This window comes from Pleurodeles waltl, chromosome 4_2 (genome assembly GCF_031143425.1).
Source record: "Pleurodeles waltl isolate 20211129_DDA chromosome 4_2, aPleWal1.hap1.20221129, whole genome shotgun sequence".
In the NCBI taxonomy this organism is placed as follows: domain Eukaryota; kingdom Metazoa; phylum Chordata; class Amphibia; order Caudata; family Salamandridae; genus Pleurodeles; species Pleurodeles waltl.
Window position 1 is genome coordinate 576,445,493 of NC_090443.1, and position 18,111 is coordinate 576,463,603.

The following is an 18,111-nucleotide window of genomic DNA, read 5'->3' on the forward strand; positions in this document are numbered from 1 at the left end:
ACATTGAAGTACCTGGCTCTCACGCTGTCAGACCACTGCCCACTTCAAATAACACCAAACTTGGGTAGGCAACACCCAGGCATCCCTACATGGCACCTGCAACCAGAGGCTCTACTTGATTGCCCATTTTACGAGGACACATTAACATGCATCACACAATACTTTGAGGGTCCACAGCAAACGGGGTAAGAGAATGGGGTGGACACAAAGTGGTGGCCCACGGCCACTGCATGGCCGCCTCCTGGGGTGTCTGTTGCATACTACATAATGAACTGATGACTCTGCAATGGACTCTACACACAAGAGAAGAGTAATTAGTCACACAGGGAGACAAACGTGAGAAACTGAGAATCACGTGTAAACAATGCAGGGAAGCAGAATATAGCTCAAGCAAACAACAACACGGGTGTCGACTTCTCTCTCAGCATGCGAAAGGCAATCACTCGAGCAGACTGCTCACCTGACGGACCCGTGAGTATCACCAGAGCGCCCCATAGGGGCCATCAGCAATGCAAATGGAACAATAGTTAACACTCAGACTCACAATAAGACTATGGTGGTCATTCTGACCCTGGCGGTCAAAGACCGCCAGGGCGGAGGACCGCGGGAGCACCGCCGACAGGCCGGCGGTGCTCCAATGGGGATTCCGACCGCGGCGGTAAAGCCGCGGTCGGACCGGCACCACTGGCGGGCTCCCGCCAGTGTACCGCCGCCCCATTGAATCCTCCACGGCGGCGCAGCTTGCTGCACCGCCGCGGGGATTCTGACCCCCCCTACCGCCATCCAGATCCCGGCGGTCCGACCGCCGGGATCCGGATGGCGGTAGGGGGGGTCGCGGGGCCCCTGGGGGCCCCTGCAGTGCCCATGCCACTGGCATGGGCATTGCAGGGGCCCCCGTAAGAGGGCCCCTACATGTATTTCACTGTCTGCTGCGCAGACAGTGAAATACGCGACGGGTGCAACTGCACCCGTCGCACAGCTTCCACTCCGCCGGCTCGATTCCGAGCCGGCTTCATCGTGGAAGCCTCTTTCCCGCTGGGCTGGCGGGCGGTCTGAAGGCGACCGCCCGCCAGCCCAGCGGGAAAGTCAGAATTACCGCCGCGGTCTTTCGACCGCGGAACGGTAACCTGACGGCGGGACTTTGGCGGGCGGCCTCCGCCGCCCGCCAAGGTCAGAATGAGGGCCTATGTTTGGAGACTATTACTGCACTTTGGATGAGGCCACAGCAGAACTGACACCTTATCAGATGGCTGAATTCCTACGGGGATTACCTTAAACCCAACTGACTGCTACCCAACAAGCAGAAATCGACAAACCGCTAACTCAGATTGTGAGAAACAAAATCACGGCCTCTGAATGGCTACCCATCAAGTATTATTCCACTTACTCAGGAGCAATTTTCCAACACCTGCTAGAGGTATATTCTCATCCGGTCAACTACCAGACTCCTTGTGCAAAGCCCTAATTGTGGTCCTCCCTAAACCTGGGTGTGATCCACTATATGCATGCTGTTATCACCTCCTGTCTCTCCTTAATCTGGATTGTAAAATACTAGGAAAAGTGCTCTCCAACAGATTTCTCCACTTGGCTACCTCCCTGATACAACTCAATCAATCAGGCTTTATACATGGTTGTGGCTCCTTCCTTAATATTAGACAACTGCTACAGTTAGTGAAAGAAACACCAACGGAGCCATGTGATGAAGTAGCGGTGTCACTGGACATAGAAAAGGCCTTTGTCGCCCTGAGATGGCTCTTTTTGTTGGCAACACTGAAACACATGGGGTCCGGACCTTGTTTCCTGGGCTTGGTGCGCACATTATATTTGAGTCTGCTTGCCAGGGTTAAGACCGGTCAGTGGATATCCGACAGCTTCCCCAATCAAAGGGGCACTCATCAGGGATGCCCACTCTCACCCCTTCTTTTTGCCATAGCAGTGGAACCCCTGGTTTGCCAATTAAGTCAGCGAGCACAAGAGTGGGGGATCCCAGAAACTGTCATGTACCATATAGTATCCCTGTATGCTGAAGATGCCTTGAACTTCTTACCTTACTCCCACTTCTAATGCACCCACTAGACGAATTTGATTCAGTGTTGGGACTCCAAGTCAATTGGCCAAAAATCCTGTTTATTTCCGCTTGCCCCGGTTCCCGATCCTCTTTGGGCAACACAGCTATGCATAGCCTCTAACAGTGCTACAATACCTTTAAGTACCTTGGTGTTAACATATACCACTTGGTAGTGGCCCTTAAGGAAGGAAATGTGGATCATGCAGTATTCTCAATTCTCAATTTAGGGATCCTTCCCCCACTGGCAGTCATTACCCCTTGTGGTGCAATTTCTAAAATGCTGATCTGACCTAGATTACTGCATCTTTTTGCTGCACTCCAGATACTAGTCCTCAAAACCTTCTCCTTGGAACTACTTCATTAACTACTGCACAGCAACCACTAACGGATGGTGGCCTGGGTGCCCCTAACTTTGAACTGTACTACGCTGCAGCGCAACTCCAATGGCCGATGCACTGGTTGGTTGTGCCCAATAGTCCTGAACAAGTGGTGGTCCGAGACACTTTAGGGCGAGTTGATATCTACATGTGGCTCCTAGATTGTAACTGTTGCCCACTTGACAAACCGAAGCAGATGTCCATGACATGTGCATGCTGACGTGTGTAACACAACCACCCGAACTCTGTACTCACCGCTGATTCCATTCATGCAATTTTTGCAGGCTCACAGACTACCTATTAACCACGATGTCTCGTCTTGGCTCGAAGCAGGTATTGCCTCTCTGGGCGACCTTTACAATGAAGGGAAACTCATGCCCTTCAAGGTATTAGGGACAAATATGGCTTGGGAACCGGTCAATTCCTGACTTGTCATGCCATCGGACAGCTCTTACGCACCACTTGGGGGACAGGAGAGGCAGAACCCACTACATTACCTGTCCTGTGTATCCTCTTTACATGTGGAAACATAAAATGCGTTATCTCTACGTTATATTCCACTGCTCACGTCACACTGAGCGCTGCAGACCCTGCTAAAAGTAGATGGGACAGAGCGATCCCCGACCCCTCGCTGACAAATCATAGTCAAAAATCCTGCGGCAAGTTAAAGAAGTCTCCAAGAATCCCTGATTCAGATATACACAATTTTGTTACATTAATCACACTTTCCTATCACCCCACCACATTAAACATATGTTTCCCAACTCTGACCTGAAGTGTCCTCACTGTCACCTTTTAGATGCGGGTTGTCCTCTCTGTCACCTTTTAGACATGGGTTTCTATCATATGGTATGGGAATGACCCCTTTTGCAGGTGATCTGGCTAGAGATCACGAACACCACAGCAGACCTCGCGGGACACGCATTGTCACCTACCCCTGAGTCTTGTCTCTTGGGCCTTTGCCCTAAAGCCATAGGGTCCAAACAGCTACAGTGGTTCATAGATCTGCCATTTGTCCTATTCAGGCATCAGATAGCCATGACCTAGAAGGCATCCTCAACCCCAGACACGAAACACTGGCTATGAACACTCCTGCTGTGGACCTGAGGTGAAGCCACTACACTACATTTATTACAATCCAAAGTCATGCTTAGGATGAGAATGGGCAACCGGGAAACCTATATCCTTAATATTGAAGCCAAGAATGGCACCTGCCCGCCGTTACCAGCTCCCACCACTGTTCCCATACATCTATAATTAGAAAACAATAATTAACTGTGTAATATGTGTGTCTTGACAAGTGTCTTCTTTATGCCTGCCTTATTGAGGCGACTTGTTGCTTGTTACCATGCCCTGCGTAAACACAGAATTTCTACTAATAAATATTCATGTACTTTGAATTATGAATCTGATTAGAATTTGATTAACATAGGATAATGTGTGACTTGGATAATGTGCCCACTTGAGTGGCCATCATTAATCACGAAGTGTCTTTATTAAAGGCTTATTAATATTAAATGAAATACCTGCTGTGATACGTCAATGATTACATGTTATTTCTTTGTTTTATTAACTATTGGCCTTAAGTGAGCATGATTTGGGGCCTCGTTTGCACAGCCTCATGTTAAGCTGCACTGTTTTAATACATTTGTGGAAAATGTATGACTAGAGAAATTAATTAGTGTATTGTTTTTCACTGAGTTGACCAAACGCAAGCAGATGTCTAACTTTATCATGACAATTGCTTGCTAGAAAATTGTGAACTAGTTATTGATACATTGTATAGTTGATGGGTGAGACAGAGATGTTCCAGGAGCTAACAATGGATGCACTGACTGGAGTATGGAGGGATACAAAAATGTTACCTGACGATGGGAACAGGAGAGGAGGAGCCAATCATAGACAAGTGAAAGACAGTTTTGTTATATCTTAGATTTGTTTGTTTATTTCTATTGGACTCATTGTAAACGTATGATTCTTTGACCAGTGGCAACGTGGGAAGTTCTTTAGACAATTTTAACGTAACCCGACTGCACAGAGAGGCGAGAACTCATTCCTATTGTTTCTCCGTAGAGGTATGCTCATTCCTACTTCGATTGCTCCTGAGAGTATTCTACTTAACTTTATTGCTTAACTTCTGATGCTGAATGCTGACCCCTTAGACATTGTTTTCCTAATGGTTCAGAAAGATTAGAGTCCCCATTTCTGAACTGTTCCCTTTCATGGCCCGTTGCTGATGCTGACCGAACCGTTCTTGTTGTAATTTTGTCTTTTGTTCCTAGGTGCAAACCGCTGTTTGGAAAGAGCCACAGCTAGATGTTTTTTCAAATTCATGTTGACTAAAATTGTTTTGCATAAAGCACAAACATGCTATTCTAATCAGAAGTTTATTAAGGGAAACCCTGACATGTTAACAGGTTACTATTAACTAATAATTGATGTTGCTCAGTTGCTGAACCTAGATGTAAGCTATTTCTGTTTAACAGTTGTTTTTGCTATTGATTTGTACGGTGAGTCTAGAATGTTTAGTGATCAATGCACTAATTAAATAGAGATTCTTTAGAACATTTGGTCAACCAGTACTGTTCTTATGTGTATCAGATGGTGTTGAGCTTAATTTACGTGATATTAGCATTACTAATATAGGGAAATCAACATTCTAACTTTTACACAAGGTGTGGTTATTTATGGCCAAATGGGTAATGGTGTGTGAAGATCACTGACTCCAAAGGTATTTACTGTTGTTTATTGATGATTTTGTGTTGCATTGGGAATTTATGGTGGGAATTACTCTAAGCGCAGTCGAAAGGTCCTTTGAACCTCTAATGCATTCCCTTATAAATAAGAGATAAGAAACCAAATACGCTACCAGAATGGTAGCAGAGTAGGATGGTTTGTCTCCTTAAAAGCCCATCATAAGGCTCGGTGCCTGGTTAGTCTCCTTAAGAGCCCATCATACTAGAGATGATAGCAGGATAGGGACCAAAATAAGTCACAGATTTGGGGAGAGAAATTGGTAAAGGTTAAGATTTTCAGATTCGCTAATACAAAGTGGAGAGAAAATGTCGCCTTAAGAACCTACAGTGACTTTCCCATAACCTTCGAGCTTGCCAATGCTTGTTTGAGGATGTTCTGGGTGTTTTAGTGACAGAGTGAATTAATGAGGTTTTGCGCTTGCACAGCTTAAGCATATCTCAGGTGAATTGTGATGTTTGTGAAGGTTTAGAGAGTTTGGGTACTCCAAATGAAGTTGTTGAAGGAGTTTGCGTATTCCAAAGTGTGAGCGTAGGGACGTCGTTGAACTTCAAATGTGTGTGGCGCTTTGTGCTTAAAAAAAAATTATAATGTGGTTGTTGGTATGCAGACCCTACGTGGTCTAAGACTCCAGAGTATTGAAAAATGTATGAGACACTTGGTTTATGGTTGTCATTTGTCTAGTTTAATAGATCAATCAGGTGTGGTTGACAAGTCAAGAGTGAGTGTTAAGGTGAGTGAAAGGTTTTTCGACTGAGATTTGGCAAGTCCTATGTGCACCAGTACAGACCCAATGACCAGTTGATAGTGAAATTTGCCGGTCGAATTTTGCTTACGAATCAGGGAAACTGAGAAAGAAAAAGTAGCTGTTAGAGCAAAAGGTCGTCAGTGAAAGCGATTGTGTTACCCTACCTGTAGTAAACAGACAAATTGGGTTTAGATTTTACTTTGTGCTTGCAATATTTTGCATTAGTTTCAGGTGAGTTTGAGTTGAGGAGGGCAAGCCGTAAGACTTTGTCAACCTCAGTACGTGTGAGTGTGACATCATTGGTGCCGCGCTGGGATAGGTCAGTTAGTGAGAAAGGCGACGAACGGATTGGTGGACAACCGTGAAGCATAATTGGTTGAGAAGGTCGGCGAGAAGGATTTTTGGATTGAAAGTCACTTCCTAATTTAGTTGAAAGCAGCGTAAATTACGGAAGATAAAACTTTTCAATGCTTTAAAGATTTCCCTAGGGGGAGATACGTTTATTCTAGCTAGAATAGGAGAAGTTACACCGCCAGAAGGTACACCAGCCTATATTGTATTCCAAGAACAAGGTTCTTCGTCATGTCTTTGTTTGAAACAGTGGTGCAAAGAGATAATGAAGATGAAAGCTTAGCACTTCCTGCCCACAGGACGTTTGATTTGAGGATTTTAGAGAATCTGAGGAGGATGCTGAATGATTTGAAATCTCCGACGAGAACAGCACAGTTCGAAGCATTAGCAATTTGGGACTAGTGGCTAGACATCAACAGCAACAGAAATTTGAGAGAAGAATGAGTAAAGCTGAGAAGAAACTAGCAGAGGCTAGATGGGATTGTGTTCAGAAATTTTGGAGGACCGAGACTTTACAGGGAGTTAAGCTGTTTCCTGCAATCACATAGGAGAATGGGAACGAGACTAGAAAGAGGAATTCCTATCCTTCTGATGACAAAGAACAGAGATCGACAGAGTCAAGAAAGTCTTTGACACATGATGAAGAGTTCATTTTACAACCATTGAGAAATCGTCCCCGGCCATATGCAGCACATGAGGGAAGCGCAAGCACCAGTGTAGACCCTACAGGCGGCCTATGCAGCAGATGGATATTCCCAAAATGTACCCACATGTTCCTATTGTAGATATTGCAACAAACCTAGTAATGCCAACAGGACAGGTTTACCAGAAGCTGACACTGATTCAGATGGAGTCTACCCTGAACTCGATGTCCCCGATACAGAGACAGACGATCCTGAGATACACTCACATAGCAGGATCACAGACAGAGATGTCTGCCTTGGCAAGTCCGAATAGAGGAATAATGTACCCTAGAGACCCAAATGCCAAACCAAGTCCAGATACGGTGTCAGTACCAGTCACCATAGGTCCAGTCATACCATAGTTCCCCCAGGGAAATCACAGGAATGGTGAGCAGAAAGTCTAGAGCCCAAGCATGGTGAGGGAAAGACTCAAAGAAGATGCAAGAAGGACAACCCCCATGAGACCAATATTTGATGGAACAGGTCCACTAATTGATTTAAATCCTTTCAGGACTCCTCCAAATAATGAGGTGAGATCATACATAGGTCCTAATCCAAGCATGGTGACACCATAGACCCAAACCTAACCTTGCAGTAAGTGCCAGGTGTAAGAAATAACAATGTTTCATTACAAGGTTTGACAGCACAACAGTTAACTTAATGGTTAGAAAAACCAAGTAGCAATCAAGGAGATTCTAGCAGAGGAAGTGCCCTGAATTTAACCAGGCTCAGACTAGAGGCAGAAGACATAAATGAGAGAACAATGGGGTTAAACAGGATTGACACATTCAGAGAAGATGAGTTGCATTACTTGTGCAAGCTGATTATTAACAAAGCAGGAATACTACATCAGAAATTAGCAGACATAGTGGAGAAATTGATATAGAGATTGAGAAAGCAAAGCACTTAAGAAGGAGTTATAGGTTAGATTCTGACTCAAAAGATTTTGAAAACATCAGAGTTCCGGGAATGAAAATTCACCTTAGGGAAGTAATTCAGAGTATTCAAACATCAGTGAAGTATTAGAGTATGCAAAATGCTGTAGTGACGAGATTGAGTTGAAACAGAGAAAGTTGAAAGGGAAGGCGATGGTGATGCAGATTAAAGCGGCACAAACAGAAACGCAGGGAAGTTTTCCGCAACAGCAGGGAAACGTATTGTTTCAACATCAAGTAAGAGGTAGAGGTCGTGGAGGAATGGGAAATGTGAACCGTAGTCCTGATTTGAGTACTATGGTTGTTCAGAGTGATGTGCAAGGAATGAAGAAATTGTTGCCATATCATGCTTGCGGAGGCCTCGGACATTGGAAACAGGAGTTTCCAATGTTAGGTCAGGAAGGAATTGTTCAGCAAACAAGCAACATCAATTCTTTTTCAAATATGAAAGGGCAAGAATGAAAGGTCACAATCCAAATTTTCAAAACAATGTGAATCAGATGCAAGGTTTTCAGCCCATGCAACAGGTGATACTGCTATGTATGAAGATGCCCCAGTCGCAGCAAATGCAATCACAAGTTCAAATGGTACCTAGACAGCAAATTCAAATACCTCAAGCCTCAATGGAGGAGCAGCAGGTGATGCTTCTTCTGCAGGTCACAGGCCCAAGATTTAATCAGAGTAATAACACAGTGCACCAATTCCCGTTACAAAGTGAAGATGGAATAAACGATGACTGAGTGAGTGACAGTTACACGCTCTACAGTGAGAACTGCAGAAGTTCCAAACCTGCCCTTTCCAGGAAAACAGTCCAGATTGTAGGAGTTGCAAATCAGTATTTGAAAAATCCCATTACAGAACCGGTTCAGGTTAAAATTGGCAACTTTAAATGATTACACAAATTCGTGGTTTGTGACTCGAGTCCTCTATCCTTATTGGGAAGGGACTTGTTGTGCAAAACAAGATGTTCAATTACTTTTTCAAATGATGGAATCGCCATTCAGATAAATAGTGATGATGAAGATGATTTGTCTCCAGAACTTAACTATGATACAGTGAATGAGGAGTACCCTTTGATTAGTTTCTTTCCAGTTTTCACAGTGAGAGATCTTCTTTCTGACTTACAGGGAACAGTCAAGATGAAAGTGTGGGATTTTACCGGAAAAGACATTGGTCTAATAAAAGGAGTTGAGCCAGTTAAGGTCCCAGTCAAGCCAAATGCGACTTTTCCCCAGATTCCTCAATACCACATGACACACGACAATTGAAGGAATTGCACCCATAATTGCATAATTTGTAAACCAAGGTGTTTTGAAAGAAGTGTTGAGCGGCCCATGTAATTCACTGATAATGGGATTGCGAAAGCCCTGTGGGAAATTCCGAATTGTTCAGGATTTGAGGAAAGTAAATGACATTGTGATTAAATGTTGTCCCGGTGTGCCAAATCCATCAGTGATTTTGTTTCAGATCCCATGTGATGCTGAATGGTTCACCGTAGTGGACCTGTCACAAGCATTCTTTTCTGTACCTCTTCATGAGGATAGTCAATTGCTTTTCTGTTTTAAATTTTTGGATCAAGTTTACTGTGGGTGCAGAATTCCTCAAGAGTCACAATCCATTTTCAACCAGATCTTGAAAAAGAACCTTGAGTCATTGGAAATGCCTTTCTATTCGACATTAGTACAGTAAATGATCTGTTAGCTGCATCAAAGACAAAAGAGGCATGCAAGTATGAGACTATTGCTGGATCATTTATGAAAAACAGACATAAAGCCCCCCATTATGTGTTTGGCGGGCAGCAGAAGCCGCCCGGCAAACTCATACTGCCATCAGGCCACCTGTGCGGCTTGAACCCCGCCCACCCAATCAAGAGTTCACCGCAGGGCCTTAACATTGAGGCCAGCTCATAATGGATCTGGCGCCAGTGTGACGGTGCAGCAGATGCAGCAGCACCCGTCGTGCTTTGCACAGCCCGTAATTCAGGCGCCGCCAGTGTCCTAATGAGGGCCAAAGTGTCCCCAACTAAATTAGAGTACTGTCAGAAAGAAGTGAAATATTTAGGTCACCTAATTGATAAGGGAATTAAGAAAATATCTAGAGAAAGGGCCACTACCATATTGCAGATGAATTCACCAGCAACACAGAGATGTCCAGGATGTTTTTAGGAATGGTGAGCTATTGTCACCAATAGAGTCCCAACTTTTCAGTCATTTCAAAGCCATTGCAAAAGCTGACTCACAAAGAAGTTACTGATCCCCTACTGTTAGACCAAGCCTGTATGAAAGCCTTTACTGAGCTGAGAGAAAGTCTGTGCAAGCCCCGGCTTTAGGAATGCCTGATTACACAAAACCCTTCATGTTGTTCTGTCATGAGCGTGATGCATGTTTTTTGTCTGTTTTGACTCAAGTCCATGGTGGTGTAAATTGCCAAGTAGCATATTTTTCAGCTTTTTTGGACCTAGTTGCAGCAGCTTTACGAGGCTGTCTGTGATCCGTTGCAGCGGTTGGACTGAGTCTCACTCAGAGGGAGAGAATTGTGATCGGACATCCTTTAACTGTTATGGTCCCTCACTCCATTGAAACTTTACTCACCAGAACCAAGACTCAAAAATGCCAGGCTGATGCGTTATGAAACGGTCATTCTGGGGTCCCCTAATGTATCCATCAAAACGTGTATAGTGCTTAACCCGGCAACTCTGCTTCCAAAGGAGAATGGTGAAATTGACAAATTTAATGAAGTTGACCATGACTGTCTGGAAGTAACTGAATTGTGCACAAAATCGAGACCTGAAATTAGAGATACCCGATTGGAAGAAAATGACCACATTAATTTTGTTGATGGTTCCTGTTTAAGAGCCAACATGGGAACACTGCAAGCATGATATGCTGTGTGCACAATTTCTGGTATAATTGAAGCGTCCTGGCTTCAAGGAGTGTATTCTGCGCAAGTGGCGGAACTGGTAGCCCTTACGAGAGCATCCCATGTTTCTGCACAGCTTGAAGTTCCATTCATATGGACAGCCAATATGGATTTGGAATAATCCACGATGTTGGCCAGCTGTGGTCACAGAGAGGTTTCCTGACCTCTTCTGGTTTCACCAGTTAGAAACGGTGAGCGAATCCATGAGTTGTTACAAACTATTCAAATGCCTGCAAAGATTTCAGTGGTGAAATGCAGTGCACACCTGAAATCTCAAGATTTTGTTTCAATGGGAAATGGATATGCAGTCAAGTCGCAAGCTTTTGCACATTGAACTGTATATCGTTCAAAGAGAAATGGGAATTGTCACCAGAAGAGGAAATGTGCTCAAAATATGCATTGCAGGTTATAGATCCCTTGGAAGATTTGAAAGCATTGCAGAATAATGTTGATAAAGATGAGAAAAGGAAATGGGTAAAGTTAAAGAGTGCTCAATGTGAAGATGACGTCTGGGTGTCTGGGGAGGGGCAAGTGGTTCTATCTAACAGCCTGTTGACTCGGATGGCTAGATATTATCATGGTCAAGCGCATGTTGGGAGGGATGCCATGGTCCACACCTTTAAACAATCTTGGTTCAATCCAAAGTTTAGACAGGTTGCCGAAGCAGTTTGCCATTATTGCGTCATCTGCCAACAGATGAACGTGGGTAATGGGACAGTGGTCCATTTAGCAGAATGCAGATGGATTTCATTGAGATGCCTGTGTGTGGAGTATTGAGATATGTGTTGGTGATTGTTAGTATCTTTAGTCACTGGATTGAAGCTTACCCTACACAAATAAATGACAGCCTCACAGTAGCAAAGTTACTGCTTAGGGAACTGATACCACGTTTTGGGTTTCCGGTCTTTTTAGAATCAGATAGAGGGAGTCACTTCAATAGTGAAGTAATTAAATTACTGTGTTCAGTTTTAAACATCGGCAGAAGTTTCATTGTACTTACCGCCTGGAGCCTCAGGACTTGTGGAGCAGATGAATGGTATCTTGAAATCAAGAATGGCAAAAATGTGTGCGTCCATGAATCTGAAATGGCCCAATGCACTGCTGTTAGTTCTGATGACTATGAGAAATACACCCGACAGGAAAACAGGACTGTCGGCGCATGAAATCCTCATGGGCAGAGCAATGAGGTTGCCAGTGGTTCCTGCCAATGCTCTTGTGAACATGACAGATTATATAGTGTTGGACTACTGCAAAGGTCTGGCTGATGTGGTTCGCTCTTTCTCTCATCACGTGGAAGCCATCTCACTGCAACGGTCTCAAGATCAAAGCCTCAACCTGAGAGCGGGAGATTGGGTTGTGATCAGAAAGCATGGGAAGGAAGACGTGTTTGGAGCCTCGGTGGAAAGGCCCTTAACAAGTAGTACTGATTACTACTACAGCTATGAAGTGCACTCGAGTTCCGAACTGGATCCATGCCAGTTATATTCAGAGAGTACCGTGTCCGTTGGAAAATGAAGAAGAGTTGTTGAGAGTACTACCAACGTCCAGACCAACTCCAGAATTGGAGTGGGAAGAAGGATGATCAGATCAGAGACTGAGTCTGAGCAAACTGAAGCCGGTACAATTACTCCTGTGAGAGACGACGGAAAAGACCCACAGGAGAGTAACAGTGAACCGACCTCAACTGAGGTAGGAGAGTCTAGTCAGAGGAGGGCTCTCCCAGAAGCAGACTGTCTTGAAAGACAAACAGAGCAAACAACAGATCTTGAGGGGAAAGGAGTTGAGGTGGATCAAAGCCAAAGTGGCCTGAACCAGTTGCAGGTACGTCAAGAGAAAATCCTGCAGAACAGAAAGAAGTTGCAAATCCAGCACTGAAAAGAGCACTGACAAAAGGTCCAGTGAAAGGAGATAAGTGGGTGAAGTCACAAGCAAAGAGAAAGGAAGCATTTACAGTGACAACAATTGAGGAGGAAGTATATACAACAAGAAAAGGAGATTTGAGTGATGGAGAGTTAAATGGAGATCAAAGATTGAAAAGAAAGAGAATTGCAAGTTGAAGGTACACAGGTCCTGAATGGGCATATGCAACAACAAGTGAACGGCAGAGAGAATTTTTATCTTTTTGTTTTGATCAAGACACTCCAGGTCAATATTTTGGCAGTTGAAGAAGATAAATGAACTGAACTGTTGAAAACTGTAAATTGAGAAAAGAAAAAAGACCTGATTTGACAAGCTGCTAAACCGATTTTGACAAAGCTACCTATTTTTGACAAGGTTCCCGGGAGAAAGCCTGAAAGCTGTATATAATTGCTGAAGAAGATTGAAGAATTTTGATTTTGATTTTTGCTGCATAGTTATAATTTTTCACTTCTACTTTCTGATTCTTTACAGATCATGAGTAACCTTAGCCAACAGAGTAGGAAGAATAGGTGCTGTAAGTATATGGGTATTGGTTTGGCGATTGTATGTATACTATTGTGTCTGTTGTTGATTGTGACCATGACGTCTTTTTCTTGGCAAGAGTGTGGCCAAACATACCTCGTCTTTAGAGACAACTACTGCACTCACGGAAGTAGATAGGTTTAGGATAGATGAGAAATATTTGCACGTAGATAATGCACAAGGAGAACTTTATTCTAATGTTTTCTATCGCTTATTGCGTGAGTATGTTGATACAATGGATCAGAGAGATTATGTTTGCACGCAGATTCCTTCATCAGTAGAGGAGGGAGTTACTTATCATAGTTTGCCCCTTACTTATGGAATACGTTGTAGTCTTTTACTAACCAGATTCTATAACCAGGAGTAACTTCAGTACTTCTATTCCAATTATAATGTTATGTTTTCATTTGTCCCTATAATTAGGTACCTGAGTAGAAGACCTAAGGAGAATACCATAGAATTAGTGAGAGGATTCTTTGAACTTACATTGACTTTTGGCACTGCTTACGCACACCGCAACAACTTGGCATGCTTGCTTACACCATAGAGAAGAGCTTCTTAGGTCAAACAGACGATAGGAGGAAGGCTTTGAAGGCAAAATTAGAGAAGGGCTTAGAGAAAAGGACATTTAGAAATGATCATGCATTTAGTGACATACAGACACAAGGGAGGTTAGCTTTAGATGCACAACACATAGGAAAGCCTTGTGTATATAGACCAAAATCTAGAACTGATATATTATTTGTGAAAACGAGTGAATATAGGCATGTGTTTTTGTTTCATAGTAAACGGAGGTTTATGTTGAATGGACAAGGCCCAGCAATTCCAGGAGTTTATTACGTCTGTGGATCAAATGCATATTATTGTCTTCCTAGCGGATGGTATGGCACATGTTACTTGGGGATAGTTTTTGTAAAGATATTTCAACTTGAGAACTTGAGTAAGATATCTAAATTGACTGAATTACATCATACTAGACAAAAGCGAGAATCATATTCTGGCATAGTTTGAGAGTTATTCTGAATTCTTTGAAAATTCGAAAGTTGTCTACTATTGTGGGTAACATACTGACAAATGTTTCAGGAGCCTTGATCCTAATGGTCACAGAAATGGCTGCGGTAAGATCTATGACTCTTCAGAACCACCTTGCATTAGACATCCTTTTAGCAAAGGAGGGCGGAGTTTATAAAATGCCGAATCCGCAACGTTGTTGCTCATAAATACCTAACAGAAGTAAATAAATTAGGAGCCTTATTAACAATTTGACTAATGATAGTGCTGATTTGAAAGAACTGAAAGAACCAGGAGTTTGGGAAAAGGTTGGCAAAGGTTTTGCTTCCGTGGGAAATTGGCTTGGCAACCAGGGGGAAGGGGATAATAGTGAAGATACTACAAGGAATATTGATTATTGTGATTTATGTAATTGGAGCATGTGGAATATGTAAATTGTATCATGTGGATAAAATAAAGAAATTGAAAAATGATCAGAGGAGGTAAGAAATTAAAATGGAGAAATTGTTCAGGAGAAATTCGAAAAGGGAAAGAAGAAATAAAAGTTATAAAGAGGACACGTTTTAGCCGAACAAAATTTGTGTGGGAAGATGTAAAATGTGATGACATAGTTAGTCATCAGAGGAGGGATTGTGAACACTGAATTTTTACTAATAAATATTAATGTACTTTGAATTATGAATCTGCTTAGAATTTGGTTAACATAGAAGAATAATGTTTGACTTGGAAAATGTGCCCACTTGAGTGGCAGTCATTAATCACAAAGTGTCTTTAATAAAGGCTTATTAATATGAACTGAAATACCTGTGTTAAGAGAAAATGTAGTAGAGTGTTATATTAATGATTACATGTTATGTATTTGTTTTATTAACTCTAGGCCTTAAATTTGTGGGAGTTTGGGCCTAGTTTGCACAGCCTCATGTTAAGCTGCACTGTTTTAATACAATTGTGGCAAATGTATCACTAGAGACATTAATTCATGTTATGTTTTTCACTGAGTTGACCAAACGTTAGCCGATGTTTTTAACTTTATCATGAGAATTACGTGCTAGAAAATCGTGTATTCATTTTTGTTTCATTGTATAGCTGATGCGTGAGACAGCGATGTTCCCAGGAGCTAACAATGGAAGCACTGACTGGACTACCTGTGGATACAAAAATGTTACTGTATGAGCCTTGTGGTCGGAACTGGAGAAGAGGAGCCAATCATCGACATGTGAAAGACAGTTTACTTTTATCTTAGATTTGAACCTTTTTTTCTATTGGACTAATTGTAAACATACAATTCTTTGACCAGTGGCAAAGTGGGAAGTTCTTTAGACAATTTTAACTTAACCCGACTGCACAGAGAGGAGAGAACTCATTCCTATTGTACCTCTGTAGAGGTGTGCTCATTCCTACTTCGATTCCTCCTGAGAGGATTCTACTTAACTTTATTGCTTAACTTCTGATGCTGAATGCTGACCTCTTAGACATTGCTTTCCTAATGGTTCACATAGATTACAGTCCCCATTTCTGAACCATTCCCTTTCATGGCCCGTTGCTGATGCTGACCGAACAGATGTCCAACTGACGAAGATAATGGCAGCTTTCTGATCCATATGAGGAGAGGTATGACAAAATGCTAATGTTCTTGTTGTAATTTTGTCTTTTGTTCCTAGGTACCAACCGCAATTTTGATAGAGCCACAGCTAGATGTTTTTTTCAAATTCACGTTATCTAAAGTTGTTTTGCATGAAACCCAAACATGCTATTCTAATCAGAAGGTTAGTAAGGGAAACCCTGACATGTTAACAGGTTGCTATTAACTAATAATTGATGTTGCTCAGTTGCTGAACCTAGATGTATGCTATTTATGTTGCACAGTTGTTCTTGCTATTGATTTGTATGGTGACTCTAGAATGTTTACTTATCAATGCACTAATTAAATTGAGATTCTTTAGAAGGTTTGGTCAACCAGTGCTGTTCTTATATGTGTATCAGATAGTGTTGAGATACATTTATGTGATATTAGCATGATTAATATAGGGAAATAAACATTCTTACACAAGTTGTTGTTATTCATGGCCGAATGGGTGATGGTGCATGATGATCATTGAATCCAAAGGTATTTACTGTTGTTTATTGATGAATTTGTGTTGCATTCGGAATTTATGTTGGGAATTACTCTAAGCGCAGTCGAAAGGTCCATCAAACTTGTAACGCGTCTATTAGAAATGGGGTCTTTGGTTGGCAGTCAGGTTACCTCCTGTCTAAGCAAGAACCCTCACTCTAGTCAGGGTGAAGGAGAATCACCCTTGGTTAACCCCTGCTCACCCCCTTGGTAGCTTGGCACGAGCAGGCAGGCTTAACTTCAGAAGCAATGTGTAAAATATTTGTACCAACACACACAGTAACTCAGTGAGACACTACAAAATGACACAACACAGGTTTAGAAAAATAGGTAATATTTATCTAAACAAAATAAGACCAAAACAACAAAACTCCAACATACACATGTCAAGTTAGGAATTTTCAAACGAATAAGAGTCTTAATCCGTAGAAAACAGTGAGAATGCTGTTATTTCACAAAAGTACCTGGATAGCGTCAAAATAAAGCCGCAGGGGCAAATGGGTGTCGAAAAAGGACAGCGATGCATCAATTTCTCACTCGCAGGCAAGACCATGTGTCGTTTCTCCTCCGGTCGGGTTGGTGTGCGTTGTTTCTTCTCTCCCGCAAGAGAGTGATGCGTCGATCCAGACCGGCACCTGTGGTCCAGGCAGGATTTGCGTTGATTTTTCACACCCAGCGATGTTGCGGTGAAAATCTGGTCACACGGTATCACAAAACCGTGCTGCGTGGGGTTTCCGTTTTTATCAGCCTCCATTAGCAAGTGTTGCGCATCAGTTCTCCAGCCGTGTTGTGTCGATATTCCAGCTGCAATGCAGGTGGAGCGTTGACTTCAGCCACGAAGCCAGAGGTGCGTTGTTTATCAGCCATGTCACGAAAGGGGTGTCAAGTTTCCCAGCACAGCGATCTGTGCGTGGATTTTCAGTTCTTGTCTGCCAGCTTCACCTTTTAAGGGCCCAGGAACTGGATAGGGCACCCCTTGGTAAGGCAGGAGTCTCAGCAGAAAGTCCAGGTGCTGGCAGGGGAAGTCATTGATGGCCCTGAGACTTCATCAACAGGAAGCAAGCTCAGTTCAAGCCCTTGGAGATTCTTCTCAAGCAAGAATGCACAACAAAGTCCAGTCTTTGTTCCTTTTCACAGGCAGAAGCATCAACTGCAGGATAGCCTAAGAAGCACAGTCACAGGCATGGGCAGCACTTCTCCTCAGCTTTTCTCCTTGGCACAGGTTTCTCTTGAATCCAGAGGTGAACTAATTTCCAGGGGTTTTGGGGGCTCTTCTTATACCCCTTTCTGCCTTTGAAGTTGGCCTATTTCAAAGAGAAGTCTCAGTTGTTTTTAAAATCCTGCCTTGCCAGGGCCAGGCCCCAGACACACACCAGGAGGTTGGAGACTGCATTGTGTGAGGGCAGGAACAGCCCTTTCAGATGCGAGAGACCACTCCTCCCCTGCCTTCAGCCGAGATGGCCCATCAGTATATACAGGCAACACTCCAGCTCACTTTGTGTCACTGTCTAGAGAAGAGGTGCAAACAGCCCAACTGTCAAACTGACCCAGACAGGGAGTACACAAACAAGCAGAGTCACAGAATCGTTTAAGCAAGAAAATGCCTACTTTCTAAAAGTGGCATTTTCAAACACACAATCTAAAAACCAACTTCACTAAAAGATGTATTTTTCAGTTGTGAGTTCTGAGACCCTAAACTCCATATTTCTA

At 43.0% G+C, this 18,111-nt stretch overlaps 1 protein-coding gene across 2 annotated transcripts in view; it reads left to right on the plus strand.

Moving 5' to 3' along the window:
• The window catches only part of RWDD3 (RWD domain containing 3), a 194,994-nt gene that overhangs the window by 137,940 nt on the left and 38,943 nt on the right, over positions 1–18,111 (plus strand). Inside the window, exon 3 of one of the 2 annotated variants that reach the window (XM_069232133.1) lies at positions 15,375–15,899. The exons of the other annotated variant lie outside the window; for it this stretch is intronic. Coding sequence (XP_069088234.1) covers positions 15,890–15,899 — 10 coding nt within the window. The 5' untranslated portion in view covers positions 15,375–15,889. The remainder of the gene's footprint in view (positions 1–15,374; positions 15,900–18,111) is intronic. 2 annotated transcript variants of the gene reach the window in all.